Source organism: Onthophagus taurus, chromosome 10 (assembly GCF_036711975.1).
Source record: "Onthophagus taurus isolate NC chromosome 10, IU_Otau_3.0, whole genome shotgun sequence".
Classification (NCBI taxonomy): domain Eukaryota; kingdom Metazoa; phylum Arthropoda; class Insecta; order Coleoptera; family Scarabaeidae; genus Onthophagus; species Onthophagus taurus.
Window position 1 is genome coordinate 4,627,392 of NC_091975.1, and position 16,906 is coordinate 4,644,297.

The 16,906-nt window shown below is 31.0% G+C and overlaps 2 protein-coding genes and 1 long non-coding RNA gene across 38 annotated transcripts in view; 2 read left to right on the forward strand and 1 right to left on the reverse strand.

Moving 5' to 3' along the window:
- The window catches only part of LOC111428145 (ras-related and estrogen-regulated growth inhibitor-like), a 70,944-nt gene extending 69,845 nt beyond the window's left edge, over window positions 1-1,099 (forward strand). For both annotated transcript variants that reach the window (XM_023063557.2, XM_071199535.1), the window contains one exon: window positions 164-1,099. In XM_023063557.2, the coding sequence (XP_022919325.1) occupies window positions 164-422 (259 nt within the window). In that variant the 3' untranslated portion in view covers window positions 423-1,099. The remainder of the gene's footprint in view (window positions 1-163) is intronic.
- Window positions 1,100-1,249: 150 nt separating this feature from the next.
- LOC111428609 (collagen alpha chain CG42342) overlaps window positions 1,250-16,906 on the reverse strand; it is a 54,315-nt gene continuing 38,658 nt past the window's right edge. Inside the window, exons 2-27 of one of the 34 annotated variants that reach the window (XM_023064215.2) lie at window positions 14,311-14,399; window positions 13,497-13,532; window positions 13,108-13,143; window positions 12,927-12,998; window positions 12,801-12,812; window positions 11,810-11,878; window positions 11,378-11,431; window positions 10,745-10,924; window positions 10,335-10,397; window positions 10,023-10,128; window positions 9,852-9,931; window positions 8,941-9,049; window positions 8,763-8,851; window positions 8,574-8,708; window positions 8,487-8,513; window positions 5,347-5,388; window positions 5,146-5,250; window positions 5,027-5,071; window positions 4,878-4,940; window positions 3,544-3,570; window positions 3,396-3,449; window positions 2,346-2,372; window positions 2,113-2,148; window positions 1,923-2,057; window positions 1,617-1,838; window positions 1,250-1,561 (exon numbers count right to left, since the gene is read on the reverse strand). In XM_023064215.2, the coding sequence (XP_022919983.2) occupies window positions 1,665-1,838; window positions 1,923-2,057; window positions 2,113-2,148; window positions 2,346-2,372; window positions 3,396-3,449; window positions 3,544-3,570; window positions 4,878-4,940; window positions 5,027-5,071; window positions 5,146-5,250; window positions 5,347-5,388; window positions 8,487-8,513; window positions 8,574-8,708; window positions 8,763-8,851; window positions 8,941-9,049; window positions 9,852-9,931; window positions 10,023-10,128; window positions 10,335-10,397; window positions 10,745-10,924; window positions 11,378-11,431; window positions 11,810-11,878; window positions 12,801-12,812; window positions 12,927-12,998; window positions 13,108-13,143; window positions 13,497-13,532; window positions 14,311-14,399 (1,865 nt within the window). In that variant the 3' untranslated portion in view covers window positions 1,250-1,561; window positions 1,617-1,664. Of the gene's footprint in view, window positions 1,562-1,616; window positions 1,839-1,922; window positions 2,058-2,112; window positions 2,149-2,345; window positions 2,373-3,395; window positions 3,450-3,543; window positions 3,571-3,871; window positions 4,634-4,877; window positions 4,941-5,026; window positions 5,072-5,145; window positions 5,251-5,346; window positions 5,395-8,486; window positions 8,514-8,573; window positions 8,709-8,762; window positions 8,852-8,940; window positions 9,050-9,851; window positions 9,932-10,022; window positions 10,129-10,334; window positions 10,398-10,744; window positions 10,925-11,377; window positions 11,432-11,809; window positions 11,879-12,800; window positions 12,813-12,926; window positions 12,999-13,107; window positions 13,144-13,496; window positions 13,533-14,148; window positions 14,185-14,310; window positions 14,400-16,906 lie in introns of those variants that run through there. The other 33 variants (XM_023064213.2, XM_023064214.2, XM_023064219.2 and 30 more) reach the window with 33 other exon arrangements.
- Window positions 2,051-8,538, forward strand: LOC111428612 (uncharacterized). Of its 2 annotated transcripts, XR_011641677.1 has the most exons (4): window positions 2,051-2,413; window positions 2,521-2,578; window positions 2,643-5,687; window positions 5,740-8,538. It is a non-coding gene; the product is annotated as an uncharacterized lncRNA (long non-coding RNA). The 2 variants fall into 2 exon arrangements; XR_002708078.2 differs by having other exon boundaries at window positions 2,643-8,538.

Sequence of the window (16,906 nt, forward strand, 5' to 3'; positions counted from 1 at the left end):
TATCCTCGCAATGTCCTCTCTCAAACGGTTGATTTATCAGTTCATTGTTCGCTTTGGAATGCAAATCAATATTCAAAAGTCTTTTAACGATTATGATTCAACTAGAACATTCCTTAATTAATAATCAATAACTTTCTGTATTTTTTTTTTTTTTTTTTTAAAGGCAAATTTGTGTGGATGATGGTCAAGAACTTTCCCTTCAGTATGGTTGCCAATTTTACGAGGTGAGCGCTGCTGAAAATTTCGCTGGAGTTTCATTAGCTTTTCAATCATTGTTGAGAGAGGCTAGATCGGTACAACTATTGAAAGCGCTACCAATAAGAAGAAAATTAGGGGTGAATAGTGTTTCGAAAGTTCTCGGGAATATATTCGGGAAGAATTCTAAAGGCGATCGTAAAAAACGGCCTTCACTTAGTATTTAATTTCTTTTATTTCTTTTAATTGTAATGAGAAAAACAAGAAGAGGGTTACTAAGAAAGTTCCTTATTAATTTTTTTTAATTTTAAAAAGTGCCTTTGATGGAAAAAATGAATTTATTATTATTAAATTAATTAATAAAAATAAATGGAATAAATTGTGATAATTATGATAATAATAATTTTTAAGGTAGCTTTTAATTTTTAAATTTAATTTATATATTAACTTTAGTATTAGGGTAATTCTTCTTTAATTAAATGTTAACTTATTACTTAAAAAATTCCAATTCAAAAAAATGTGATTCATTTAGACTTTATTTAGAGTTTAAGAAGATAATAATTAAAAGGTGATTTTTATTTCATTTTTAAACAAAAAGGGGAACAATTACGTTTATTAAAGGTGTTAAAATTAGATTGAATTTAAAACGGTAACTTGAAGAAATAAAAATCACTAAAAAATTTAATTAATTAATTAATTAACGATTACTTTAAAGTGATGAAAAGACACATTCCTACGCAATACTAAAGTAAACAAATAATTTTAGTAAACGTTTAAAAATTAAAAAGTAAGTTTTACCTGTTAAATCGAAATTTATAAAGAAAAATCGAAAATGTTGTTTATTTAAATAATGATTTTTGTGTAAATATATTTTTATATAAAATACAAATGATACATTCTTAAATGTTTTATATTTTTATTTTTAAATATATCAAATAAATTATTTTGAAAATTAAAAAAAAAATTAGTGGCGACACCTTTTATGTAATATCGAAACTAATCTGTTTAACTAAACCCAACAAAAAATTTTAAGGAATCTTAAAAAATGCTAATATTGTTTTATTAAACAAAGACTATTTAATTTTTTATTAATAAAATTTTTAAATTGAATAATTAATAATTACTACAAATATTCTAATCTACTTATTAATAAATCTATCATATAGTTATTCTACCACTTGACATTTCTATAAATAGTCATACTTTTATGTACAATATAATTACAAAAATTTTTGTTATTTTGTGTAACGAAAACCTGAAAAAAGGAAATCTTAATATATACATAACTCGTTATGGGGCACTTTCACTGTAAGTACTTTAAAACACTTCTTTGCAACGTCTTTAATCAATTTCCATTGATTTAAATCTGAAAATCAAAATTTAACATCAAATCACTCAACATAACCTGAAAAAAAAATTACTTTTCATCGAATTAAACTGTTAGTTAAACAAAAAACCATGATTAGTTGTTAAATATCAACAGAAGCAACCGGAAGAGCTGAATTTAAATGATCCGGATATTCCTCTGGGTAATCTTCTTCGCCCTCTTCATAATCACCTTCGTTTCCAATTTCTTCGGGTGGCTCTTCATCGTCGAAATGTGAATTGGTAGCCGGAGTAGATGGTGAATATGTTAAAATATCCTTTAGGTTAAAAAATTAGTTTTGTTAAATTTATTAATTTAAAAATTGAAAATTTTGGTGCCATCTATATTTAAATAGCCTTACTTTTGGTGGTCGCCATCCGCATCCTGGTAAAGGTAATCCATCGGCTCCTAGAGGGCACGGTGCGTCTAAACCGGGAACTCCTTGATCGCCTTTGTCTCCTTTGTCACCTTTCCGGCCTCGTTTTCCTAAAGGACCCTAACAAAAATTCAAATTGTATAAAAACAGCGATTTCAAATAATGAAATACTTACAGGTTCACCTTTAAATCCTTTATCACCCTTAGGACCCTACAAATAAATAGAAAAATATTTTATTATTATTTTTTAAATATAATAGAATGGTTTTTTGGGTATAAAAATAAATGTATGAAATGATTCCATGCTAAATAAGCTTTTCTTATGCAGTTTTAAGAAAAAAAATAAAGTATTTAGAAAAAAATAGGTTAGGATTATTAAAAGTGAGGTTAGAATTTGTTATTAAATACCTCTTGTCCTGGAATTCCATCTGTACCCTAAAATGTTAAACAATTTTAGTTAGTTAGTGTGTAATAAGGTGACTATTTTTAATATGTTTTATTAATATATGCATTTTGGTCATTTTTTTTAATGAAATATTCAAAATACTCAAAATTCATTTAATTCGTTAATTTATGTAAATAGTTTTGGATTCGTCCATCTTGATTTTGAGCGAAGATGACTTGATTGTTATAACATCTAGGTATGTCGGCTCTATTTATAGATGTTTTGATTATCTATGTAGTGCAATATTTATTTTTTTTTAGATCACCGTATAATTATGAATAAAAGTTATTACCAAAAAAAGCGAGAGGGAGATGAAGATAGTGTAATAATACTGCTTTCTGGACTCTGAAGTAGATACACAGAAGAATAAACGTTTAAATACAAGTTTCAAGCTAGTTGGGTATTTCACTTAAATTTTATAACATATTTCTAGCAGAAGACTAGATTTTGTTGACAGAAGATGAGGCACTCTTAGTACAAGGCTAGATATTATGGACAGAAGACTAGATACTGTTGATAGAAGATGAGGTACTGTTAATAGAAAACTAAATAATGTGGATAGAAGACTAGATACTATTGGCAGAAGTCCAGATACTGTTAGCAAAAGACTATACACTTTTGGCAAAACACTAGATATTACTCATGGAATATTATTATTGTTTTTATTGAATTAAAAGTAGAAGTAACACTAAACATAGAACTAGAAACACTTGTTATTCAGCGCTAGATTGTTGTATACTTTTATGGAACTAAAACTAGAACTAATATTAAACCTAGAACAAGAAACATTCGGGTTTAGCCGCTTTGAGAGACGTATGGTTAAAACCCCAACAATTACGGACTATTCTGCCGTGGGTAAAAGCGCGGGTATTGAAAGGTTAATAAATTATGACCAATATTTAGTTAGACAGTGTAATCTTGAAGCGATACGGAGTAAGAAAGATTTGGTCACCTTAATGTTAAATAACCTAAAAATGCATTAACTACTGATTAATTAATAATTTTTAACTTACAGGTAATCCAGGATCACCCCGTTCACCTTTCGTTCCTGGTTCACCTTGAGCACCCTAAAAATATCCCAAAAAAAAATTAAAAATTACATAACCTTAGTATGTACCATTTTTGAAATGTTAGGTTTTGAACCTTTTTTTAAGTACTCACTTTCATTCCATCTAATCCAGGCGGTCCCTGCATTAAGAAAAACGATTAAAGAAAAAAGAAAAACTAAAAAAAATTAAGAAAATTAAAAAAGAAAATAGACAAGTAGGATTTTTCTTGGTTAGGATTTTTTTGATCTTTTAAAATGCAACAAGATGCATGGTTTTTCTTGCTTAATTATGCTTTTTAGAAATTTGCTTATTAAAATAATTTTCAAAAAAATCATGCGAGTAAGATTAAAAAGACGAAATTAAAGAAAAGAAAAGTTAAAGTGTTTTGAGGTTAAGAGAAAATGTTTATTAATGTTTTTTTAAAGAAATAAATAAAAAAGTTTGTTTCTTTTAAAATAATTACAGCACATGCACATACATTTATTTTCGCTTTTGGTTGTTTTTTAAGCTTAAAATACATAAAATATGTTACATTTTTTTTGTTTAAAACGCGTTATTTTTTTTTTTTCGATTTCAGTCGCAAATTGTTTTAATTTATAATCTTAAAACTAAATTTTTAATTAATACATCATCGTAGGTTCTAATACTTGTTAATTTGTTTTTAAAAACATCTATAAAAATGAGGTCTTAGAACATATATTTTTAATTATTATAATTTATATTACACATAGGGACTCGGAAAAACTTTTTTACAATAATTAAATAATAAATTATTCGTTATTATTATTAATTATCGTTATTACTTAATGTATAAAATTGGCTTCACTAGATTATAAATGGACAATAAGTTTTTTTTACTTTTTTAAGTACTATAATTGGACGTAAAACTACAGTTAAATCGAAATAACCTCATAAAATTTTTCTTTAATTAATTAAAATTTTTAAGTTACTTCAATTCGACTATAAGTTATTTTATATATATATTTTTAAATCACGGCAAGTTTTTTTTTAAATATTTTTTGCGATATACATACAGCGATTTTTAGGGTATACAACAAAAAAAATTACAAGGTTATGTTACAATAGAACTTATTTAATTATTTTCGTTTCTTCTTTCCTTAAAAATCTTCTCAATCTTGAACTTTTATGTTTTTAGGTCGATTTTTCCCTTAAACCCACGATTTAATTTATTTACTTTGAATCTTATTCGTTGTTAACAGCAACAATCCAATCGATGTAACAATAAAATTAATTTAAAATTAATTTAAAAAAATCTCCTTAAAAACTAGTTAAAACTTATTACTTAAAACGCTTTTTTAAAATTTCTTTTTCATTTGTTAAATCACACTGCATTGTTTCTGGTTAACGGTTAATATTCGCATATTGAGGCCTTTTCTGTTGCTTTTTTAATTAATTTTTTTAGGAGTTATAAAACGGCTTCCTTACCATCGGCCCCGGTTTTCCGTAGTCTCCGGGTCGACCACTTTCACCCCTCAAACCCATTGGCCCCTAAATGAAATTTTTGATGAGTAATTTTTTATTAATTTATTCTATTTTTTGAAATGTCTTCGTTATTTTTTTTTAATAGAACTTACGGGTAATCCCATTGGACCTGGATCACCTCTAGCTCCCTTTTCACCCTAAAAATATTTCAAAATAAATTTAAATTAAAAAAATAATTTACTTTTTAAAAATTGAAAAGAAAAAAACTAACTGGTTCTCCTTTTATACCATCCATCCCTCGATCTCCTTTGATTCCGGGTGGACCTTGGAGTCCCGGAGTTCCTTGCGGACCTGGAGGTCCTGGGGGACCCATTACCTAAGTAATTTGTTATGTTTTAATAAGATCTCGATTTTAATCGGGTGAATTCTGAAGGAAATCTTTAAATTATCTCAATATTTCGGGTTTACTTACAATATCTCTATCCCCATTAATTATTTCTCCGGTTCCATCTCCCTGGAACAGTATAGAGAAAGAATAAAAAAAATAAAGCTTTTAAAAAAGCTTTTACGTAACTATAACAAGATTAAACATATTTTTTAATTAAAACAAACAACATTTTTTAAAATAACTAGCATGAAATTCGTTATTTTTCCTTTATATATATCCTTTTAATTAGACGTATAACAAATATAAAACTTCAAAATATAATTGTTACCAACATGAATCGCTAAAATAACTATGACCTCCCTTCTTAGTGACTTTTTGTTGAACCAATTTAACGTCATTTTGACATCTTCAGCTTCATAATTGTGGTGCGTAGTTGCAAAACTCATCATAATGTAATGGTAATTCAAAGATTTTCAGAGAGGCCGAATACTAGGCGAACATAGGGAGATACAGCTTGCACGACGAGACTAACAAGAGCAGCCAAGCCAAGCAAAAAAGGCACAGGGGTGGAAAACTTAACATTGAAAACACGGATTGATGAGAGAAATAGAAAAAAAGGTAAATGAAGCCACTTGAGACGATAATAGCCAGACGACGGACAACCAGTAGAGTATTATTAAGACAGCAGTGAAACTTGAGGAGTCGCGGAGAACCCCAAAAGAACGACTTGGTTTGACGATGCATGTGCCGAAGCATTGCAAGAAGAAATGAGGAACACAATAAATTCATAGCAAGATCAACAAGAGAGAGAGGGGAACTATTCAAGAAGGCGAGAAGGGAGGGGAACAAGATACGCAGACGAAAAAAACGGGAATACCAGAACAACCAAATACTGAACATGGAAAATAATTTTAAAGCCAATGATATTCTTAGTTACTGTTTTACTATTAGTTTAATTCTTTCTGCAACAACACATGGTTTTGCGATGGAAGTTACCGTTACTCCATGTCAAGAAGGCTTTAAATCTAAAAAAAAACGAAAAGAAATCCAAGTACAGTGATACAATAAAGTCTACATACACCCCAGAAAATGATAATATCTCACCTCCTCAAATGTAATTCAATGAATTTTTTAAATGAAGGATGTTAGAAGTTTATATTATTTTAATACAAAGTCGAAACAGTTCGACTTGTGCTACGAAGTGTTAATTCTAGTTTTAGTTCAATAAAAATATACAACACAGTGATATCTTATGCTAACTAGCGCTACTTACCACTGTCTCTAGAACTAACATTAGACCTAGAACTAGAAACATTCGGGCTTGGTCGCACGTCTCTCAAGACGGCTAAACCCGAATTATTCTAGTTCTAAGTCTTGTGTAAGTTCTAGTGATAGTGCTAGTGTAAAACTAGGTGACCTTGGACTTGCTATAAACTAGTCCTTATACATTTAGACAAGTTTTTAATGATTATCAACTAGTTTTCAGTCATTTTGAGCAACATGGATTGTTTAAAAACTAGTTGTTAATCATTTAGACAAGTATAAAATTATGCTCAACCAATTTTCAATGATTTTGAATAACATGAGATAGCTATGAACCTAGTTCGAAACATTTTGCTGCCTTATAAAGCAATTTTGGACAATGTTGGTGCAGTTTTCAGTTATTCTGGGCAACCTAAACTTGCTATAAACTAGTCCTTATACATGTAGAGAAGTTTTTAATGATTATCAACTAGTTTTCAGTCATTTTGAGCAACATGAATTGTTTAAAAACTAGTTGTTAATGATTTAGACAAGTATAAAATTATGCTCAACCAATTTTCAATGATTTTGAATAACATGAGATAGCTATGAACCTAGTTCGAAACATTTTGCTACATTATAAAGCAATTTTGGACAATGTTGGTGCAGTTTTCAGTCATTTTGAGCAACCTGGACTTGCTATCAACTAGTCCTTATACATTTAGACAAGTTTTTAATGACTATCAACTAGTTTTCAGTCATTTTGAGCAACATGGATTGTTTAAAAACTAGTTGTTAATGATTTAGACAAGTATAAAATTATGCTAGTTCTAGTTCTTGGTCTAGCGCTATATAATAATTAAAACTAGAACAAACACTAGACGCACGGCTAAGTTAGACGTCTTCCGACGCACGGCTAAACCCGTATCTTTTTAATTCTATGTCTAGTGTTAATTCTAGTTTTACACTAGCACTTTTACTATGTAGAATTAACACTATACATAGAACTAAAAATATTCAAGGTTAATGTTTTTTATTCTATCTTCTTTGTCATTCAAAATGAGCCCAAACATGATACGTTTAATTCCAATATTACTCGAGATATAAGCAACTTCCGGTGTTTTTATTGAGCTATAATGGACACTGATATACTTTTTTTTTAGGACTGTATGTAGACTTTTTTGAGTTGAAGATATGATTATGTTTTGTGTTCCCTTTGATTAATAATAGCTTATATAGTTTTTTTGTAAAATATGGAAATAATATGGGCTTCTTACATGTTTTGTTAAAAAATTTCATTGAATTACATTTCGGGAACTGAGATATTATCATTTTCCGGGCTGTATGTAGACTTTATTGTATCACTGTATGTGGAAACGCAATCAATTGAAAGTTAGGTTTGTTGGAGGTTATGACGTATGTGCTCAACGGATTAAAACGTGTACAGATCTTAATGATAAAACAGTCCTTATTACCGAACTGCGTGTTCTTTAATTAAGAGCTAAGACTTTTTACCAGTTACCAGGAAGACTAAGAAGATTTATTGATCTTATCATTCGATTGCCAGAAGAACCAGCCTCTTCTAAAGATTTCCACACATTTTCCAAAAGCACGGAGCAAAACTCACATTCTCCCAACAACAAATTCATGAATTTAGTTGTCTTCAACCAAGTTTTTTCAGTATACCATCGGAAAAGTAATTTTCTTTCTCTATTTTTCATAATAAATGTGTTTGTGTAAGCCACACATTTTTGCGATTTCCCAAAAACTGCTTATGACGGATAATGTGTGTTTTGCAACTACACACCTTAATTAAAGAAAACTATTCCTCATTATTTTTTTGAACACCACGTTATTTCGTCGTAGTAAGTCGTAGTCAAACTCAGAAATACAATTAAAAAGATTAATCAGAACTAGAATTAATTGCTCTATTTAATAAATTAAATAAATTAAAAAAAAGTTAGAAAAGAATAAATATTTACCTGTCGTCGCCTCAATTTCTTGTATTTCTAAAAATAAATATTAAAAATGTAATAATTAATTGATTGAATTAAAAAAAAATAACTTACAGACTCTCCCTTTTCCCCTTTTTCTCCTTTTTGTCCTGGATAACCTGGTGGTCCAGGAAGTCCCGGTGGTCCCATTAACCCCGGGGGTCCAATATCTCCGTATTCACCTTTTTCACCTTTGGGACCAGTCATTCCCTAAAAAGTCGCCCAAAAAAAATTGAATCAACTAATTTAAAATAAAAATCTTACTGGTAATCCAGGTGGACCTTGCGGTCCAGCTTCACCATTTATTCCCGTTTCGCCGATGGGTCCTTGGGCGCCTACATCACCTTTAGGGCCTAAAACGGAAAATAAAATACAAAAATTAAAAAAAAAAATGGAGTTATTTATTAAAAATTGAGAGTTCCTAAAAGAGTTATAAAAATACCTATTTCGCCTTTACCACCTTTTGGGCCTTCATCGCCTCGGTCCCCTTTATCCCCGGGGAGTCCTGGGGGGCCCCTACTTAAAATGGACGCGTCCAAACCTTCAGGACCCTATAGATCAGATCAAACCACAAAAACTGAAAAAATACTTCTACTAAAAATCAAAAAAAATTTAATCGCTTCGTATTGAGTCTTTTTTTAATTAAAATCATTAACTAATTAATACACAAATTATTTAAAAAATACACAAATACTTACATAAAAGCATCCAAACATAAATAATTAAAAAAATTAAAAACGACAATAATTAAATTAAATTAATAAAATAGAACGTTTTAAAATCGAATAATTTAAAAACTAATTATATCGATTTTATTACATGTTAGTATAATTAATGAAAAGCTAGTTAAAATTAATTAAAATTAGTTCTAAAAAAATAAAAAGCTTAAAATCTACGTTTAAATTAACTTAAATACAAATTAAGTGTTAACAACAAATTGCGAACGTTAGAAGCGACAAATCAAACAAATCGAGCGTTAAGAAAAAGCTTTATTTAAATCGTTAGAAAGCATTAGGAATTAAAAAGAAAAAAGGCATGCATCCAAAAAAACATTTTTATTTTCGATTTTTTAAACAAATCAAAGAAATAAAAGATTACAATACAAAGTCAAAGAAATAAAGTAACCAAAAACCCAATAAAAAAAAATAAAAAAAGATCATCCGAAGCTCTATTTATGCAAATGAGAAGTGTGTGGTTTGATTGAAAAAGAGTTCATCAAAGTATCAAAAGTTTATTTGAAATTTTTAACATTAAAAATATTTTTGGAGCGAAATTTTCGATACTTTGATGATTTTTTTTGAAGGTTTGGATAAAAGAGAAATATTCTCGTTATATTTTTTTAATAAACGTTACCCTTTTTCCGCGTCTCCCACGCGCCCCTTTGTCCCCGGGGAGTCCTGGAGGTCCGACGGGACCCGGTTCGCCTTTTTCACCTCACAAATTAGCATGATTTGTTAAAAAATTAAGTTTAACGAAATAATAAAACAATAATAAAGTAGATTTATTTAAATTTAAATGAATTACCGGGTGGTCCTGGAGGTCCTGGAGGACCTTCGATGATCCCCGTTGGAAATTGATCCCCGGTTAATGTCGTTGTTAATCCTCTTTCGCCTTTATCACCTTTGTCGCCCTTAAAAAAATTAATAAATTAAAAATATATTTATTACTAAATATTCTAAATTTAGTTTTAAAGCAAAAACACCATAAATCTTTTTAATTTGTGAGTTTAAATCATTAATTTAGGAATTAATTTACTAAAAAATTAATAAATGTTAGTTTGTTTATTGTTTGTTAAAGGTGATAAAAGCCCCTTTTTTATGATTTATTTGTGCTCACAGGGAGTCCCATGTTTCCGGGAAGTCCGGTGTAACCCTGGGGGCCAACGTTGCCTTTTTCGCCCTAAGGAAAATAAAATCACCACAAAAACGACTTACAAAAGTATTTTTTAAGGAATTTTTTTTAAATAAAATGTTTTCGCAATTATTTTTTCCCCTATTTCCACCTCTTCCAACTTCCCTCTCGGTGAAACAAATTAAGTTCCTCCACGTTTCTCATCCAGCTTAATCCAGGTAGAGATTTAAACTTATGAAAGCTCTAGCTGGCACCGGTTTCTATTGCAATTGCCCCCGTATGTACCAAGCGCAATTAAACGTAAAGTTCTAAACTTTACAAAAGTTTCAATCCAACTCAAACATTTTAAAACTTTATTCTTAAAGATTTTATTAAAAAAATAAAATAAAAAATACCTTAGGTCCTATTAATCCATCGATTCCGGGTGGTCCAACTGGTCCAATTGGACCTTGTTCACCTCGTTCGCCCGCTGGTCCAGGTTCACCAGGTATTCCTTGTCTTCCATCGTGTCCCGATGGGCCTTCGGGACCTGGAGGACCCGCAGGACCCGGCGGACCAGGTTCTCCAGGTTCACCCTATTTTTTGTTAATAAATTTTAATAAATTATTTCAAACTAAACGCAAGAAATGAAAGCATTTTTGAAGCTTCATGCACTTTAATTAAATAAACAAAAATTAATAAACAGGATTTAAATGGATCTACAGAGTGAATGAATTAAAACTAAATTTGAACTAAATTTTAGTGGGTTTACAAGAAAATACCAAGCACTTTGCGCGTTCTCTTCGAATTATAAAGCATCATCGAATAATAATAGTAATAAATAGAGAAAGAGAAGATAATAAATTTAATAAGAAAGAGTCTTGAATCTATTTTACGTAATAAAGTGCGGCTTTTTTTAATAAGCAGTTAAAAAGTTAACAAAAAAAAAGAAAAAACAATAAGGTTTCGATGCCGGTGTCGTTGTTTAATAAGATAATAATAAGTGATGAATATTTTTTTTGCTGGTTGCTAAAAGAGCAAAAACTCACTTTAAGTGTGATGATAGTTTCAGCGGAAACGTTATGGCCTCTTTCTTGTAAGCCCTAAAAATAACTACTTGTGAGTAAAAAACGACGATAAAAAGAGAAAAATTAAAAAAGGTGGAAAAAATCATAATTTAGGCGAAATTTAATAATAACAACAAAAAGAAAAGTACAACGAAAAAAAATTATTATTATTTTTTTTTTTGGTTTTTGATTCCTCCACATGCGCCAGGAAAACGCTACAATAAAATTAATCAATTAAAAATTGGCTATGGTGTTAAATAATTTTAATTAATCTACAAAGATAAAAAAAACCCCTAGATTTCAAATAAAAATAAGAAAACGCCCCAATAACAAAAAGAAGAGACAAAAAGTGGACAAGTTCTAGACAAAAAAAATTAAAGAAAATTTCGGTAGACTTTCTCCTCTGGATCTCACCTTGACGGCGACTATTTCAGCATAACCCAATGTGCCCCCACGTAACGTTGTCACCGATCGTTTTAAACCCTGCAATAAATTATTTACATAAAAAAGAAACATTTTTAAAAGTTTATAACCATAATTTATTAATAAGATATATTGATTCAATCTCCTCATCTTTACCAAGTGTTCTCTTTAAATTGCAATGAGTTGTATTGGCTTATTTGGAGATGCATTACTTTAGACTTGGGTTACTTAGTGATTGTGTTACTTTTGGGTTTAGTTCCTTTGTGCTTGAGTTAGCTGGAGTAGGATGAGATTGTCAATCTCAGTTGGGTTGGGTTCGGTCGCTTTGAAATTAAGTTCAGTAAGGTTTCCAATTAACTTGGCTTACTTGCATATGTATGAACACACTTTGAACTTCTATTAATTGAAGTAACCCTAGATATAGATCTAAAGATAACGACGATTAACATCTTGTCAAGGTTGATGCCCAAAATCATGCCAAAAATCATTAATCTTGAGTTGGTTTGTTTTGGATTTAGCTCAGGTTGGTTTGGAGCTGGCTTAGTATTGGATAAGATTGCTATAGGATTACTTTGGCATGTTTTGGATTTGTGTTGCGTTGTTTTGCCTTAACTGTAGGCTTGGTAGGTGTAGCGTGGGATACACTTTGAACTTTAATGAGTTGAATTTGCTTAAAGTGCATTGTACACAAAGTTCGTTTAGGAGAGATGCTACTTTTTTTGAAGCTGTGGATGACCATTTACTTTGTAATTATTTCCGATGTACATATTATAGGACACCTGTATATATGGCTTTGTATTCACAAAATGTCGGTAAGTCAAATCAAAGAAATTAAAATAAAATCTCCCTCAGTCTGTTGAATTATGAAATTGGTATCAAAATAAACTATATTTAATTTTCCTTTTGTGAAAAATAATTTGGATTGAACGAAAAAAAAGCTCAAAAAGAAAAAAATAATAATCATAACACACACAGTACTTACCCTTCCGGGAAGCTAAAATAAATAAGCAAAATGAAACTTATTGCGAGACGATAATCAAAAATAGTGTGAATTAAAACCCGAAAATTTGTGTGGATCAAAGACAAAATATAATAAAATAATTTTTACCTTTACAGCTGAAAGAACGTCGAATCCCGGATTACCCACTTCACCTTTTTGGCCCTTATCTCCAGGTCGACCCTAAAAATTAAAATAAAAATCACATCAAAATCGAGGTTTAAGAATCGGTTAAAAATTAATTTGTTAATTCATTTAATTAGTTTTTTAGTAAACTACTTTTATTACTTACAGGTTCACCCTTCGGGCCATCAAGTCCAATAGGGCCCTACAAAAACTTTATATTAGTACCTCAACAACTAAAAAAAACTCAAATAAGCCAATAAAACCAACTAATCATCCATCTACATCATCTCTAAAATCACTCCACAATTAGTTTTTAACTTACAATGAATGATGATTATAAAATGATGTTAGTAAAGTTTAGTATAAAGTTAGAGAAGCTACTGTTAGTTGGCGCAACTCGAAACAGGTCCAAACTACTCAAGTTATAACTAGAAAATGTCAATCGTTAACTCTCACAATATCGGTGGTTATTAAAGTTAATAAGATTAGAAATTTTGGGCGATAAACGTTATTGGTTAATTAAATTTTCGATTATTATTGAGAAGAAAAACAAACCGGAAATCCTGGATAACCGCGAATACCAGATTGACCCTGAAACAAAACTTTTAGGTGAAGAAAAAAAATTAAACTACAAAAATAAATAATTGACTCTTGACCATCAACGAAAAAATGATACCTCTCCATTTAGAAGTTAAAGAAGAAATTAAGAAAAAGCTTGAAGCTTAAGCTTAAAATAAAAACGTGTTAGAATTTCGATTAATTTTTAATTTTGAATCAAAAAGGTGCATCCTGTACATACCATGACAATTTCGCAAAAAAGAAAGGTTTAAAAAGATTTTTTTTAATGGAGAGATATCATATTTAACCATAATAACATCATAAATAATTCTTTTTGAAGCTTTAAATATCGATTTCCGTCGTGTTTTGAGGTCGTAAATAATGAGAACGTAGGAAGCGATACGTTTAGTTCGCCATAAATTCATCTAATATAATGGTTTTGCCACGCAAAGACCGTTTATCCCTCGTTAGCGGACAGATTTGTAGTTTTGCTAATATCTCAAAACGCCAATTAACATTAGCCCTAAAGGCAACTAATTTTGCTTTCATTCCGCGTTTAAAAGAAACAGCAACAGAAATAATAGAAAATAATGGTAAAGATGATGATTTTTAAATAAAATAAATTATAATTATAAGGAAATTTTAATACCGGAAAGCCATTTTTGCCAGGCGTACCGGACGCACCCTGATGAAAAAAGAACAAAATACAAAAAAAGTAGGTAAATAAGATCTACTTAAAAAAATTAAAACAGATTTTTATGTTTTTACAGCTATTCTTTTTGGTGGGGTTTTTGTTAAAGGGTTAACTTACCGGCGATCCGGCTTCCCCGGGGTCACCTTTTTTGCCTTTTCTACCCCTTTTTCCTGGAATTCCAGGAGGTCCATGAGGTCCAGGTGGTCCTGAAATCAAACAAACTATTAGTATGCGTAATTTAAATTACAATACGAATTAATACGAAGTGAACAGAAGGAAAGACTTGAAACTATAACAGTATGCGAATATACTATCAAGAATGTTCAAGCATTTAAAGATCTAGAAACGAATCTAACTAGAAAACGATGCGTCTCCCAGTGAAATAACTTTTAAAATGAAATAGGAAGGTTTAGGATTCACAAGTTTTATGGAAGTAACCTTTGTGGACATCCTATATAACATTGACCTCATTGTTACATATTTTCAAAAGTGATCTTAAACGATTTCTTATCATGACATTGCACTATTTATCAAATTTTATCGTTCCAAGACAAACCATATTGAATATGTTTAATTTTAATAATCTTGAATATGGTTATCTTAGCCATTTATGCGATTAGACCAAAAATGTTTACACGAATCGTCATCATTTTTACTCTAGTATTGGTGGTTAAAATTAGACACAAGTTTCAAGCCACTTAGGCATTTTACTTAAATTTCATAACATTATATTGCTGGTAGAAGAGTAGATACTGGTGGTAGAAGATGAGGTACTGTTAGCAGAAAGCTAAATACTGTAGGCAGAAGACTAGATACTCTTATCAGAAGTCTAGATACTGTTGATATTGCTAATAGAAAATTATTATTGTTTTTATTGAACTAAAAGTAAAACTAAACTCTACTTTTAGTTAATATAGTCTTCAGACGTACTGCTAAACAGGTTTTTATTTACTTGTTTTATATACATAATAGTGTGTGTATACATTGTTTTCATATATAAATAACCATTTTATAAATTTTAAATGCCAACCTAATTCTGTCATCCACAGAAACCCCAATACATTCCTCTCAAAATCCAATTCGAAATCTCGCAGGGTTTTACTGACACCTGCCACTTAACATTCACCGTTAATAATAATGTCCACTCCATCAGCATCCCCTTAAAATATAAACGATCTTCATCGCGGGTCGGTGTTAATCCGGAAACATTAAAAAGCACTTTTATCTCTTTGCAGCAATTTAAAAGCAAAGAGCTTTTAAATTTTAACTCCCATCTTTTAGTCATCGTAATAATTAACGGGTTCGGTTTACAAAGAAAACGAAAACCACCCTCGACTTAGTCGGCGGGGGTTTAAATCTAAAAGGGGAATAATTCACTTAAAAGGGGTTGACAAGGGTCACGAAAACGCGACGCAGGTCTTCGTTCGCCCGGATGTGATTAATTAGCCCCTACATGGAGTTGTTTTGCCGCTGTCCGGTTTCGTTTCGAACGACAGAATACAGGGGTTTACAAAAAAAAAGGAAAGTTTCAAACTTAATTAAGTTTTAAAAAAAGGGTTAGATAATGTTTTCGGAGAATTTTAAAACTCTCTTAAGTTTTTATAATATAACCAAACATTTTTATATACACTCTTAGAAAAGGAAAACCTAGTTATATAACTTAGTTAAAATTAAAAAAAAAAAACGAGCAACTTGGTTATATTATTACGAGTCGCCACCGGTATGCTTATTAAGCGGGAAAATCAGCAGAATTGGCTCTACAGAACTTAGTTGGTAGAGTATCCAACGCTGCAGGATAAAGAAATCTTGGTTTGTGCGTTTCTGGATATAGAGGGATCGTTTAACAACGCAATACCACAATCTCTTGAAAGAGCTGCTCTTGACAGGGGAGTGGAAGCAACTATAGCGGGTTGGATCCGCAATATGCTAGATAGTAGAATAGTTTCTACTTCACTCCACGGTGAGTGAAGTAGCCACCCAGGGGGTGGCTGCCCGCAGGGAGGGGTGTTATCTCCCCTGCTTTGGTCCCTCCTAGTTGACGATCTGATTGCGATAGTCAAAGCCGTTGGTGTGGAAATACAAGCTTATGCTGATGATATTGTCGTTATGGTCAAAAGAACCTATTTGCCGAGGATATCTAAAGTCTTCCAGGTGACCCTAGATACCATTTGCGCTTGGTGTAAGGGAGAGAACCTCTCAATAAACCCGCAAAAGACAATTGTTGTGCCCTTCACCAGGAAGCGAAAGTTGGATGGACTAATCCGCCCAACTATCCAAGGTGAAGAAATTCCTTTCTCAAAGGAAGTCAAATATCTAGGAGTAATTCTAGACAAAACCCTGTCATGGAATGGAGATTTGCAGAGAGTTTTGCACAAAGCTAGATTATCCTTGTGGACTTGTCGGAAAATATTGGGGCCCTGAAAGACTGTACTGGCTCTATGTGACTGTGATTAGACCTATGATCACATACGGAGCAGCAGCCTGGTATAGGAAAGTCCGACAGACTTCAGTTATCAGTAAACTTTCACGAATTCAACGAGTATCTGGATTGGCAATCTCTGGTGCGATAGCCACAACGCCAACTTTAGCAATGGAGGTTCTGCTTGGCCTATCTCCTCTGCATTTGCATATAGAGAAAGTGGCTAGAACAACCATTTACAGATTTAAGCAATATGCTCAAAACTGTTCCGACATGTCCTACCAATGGGCTGCG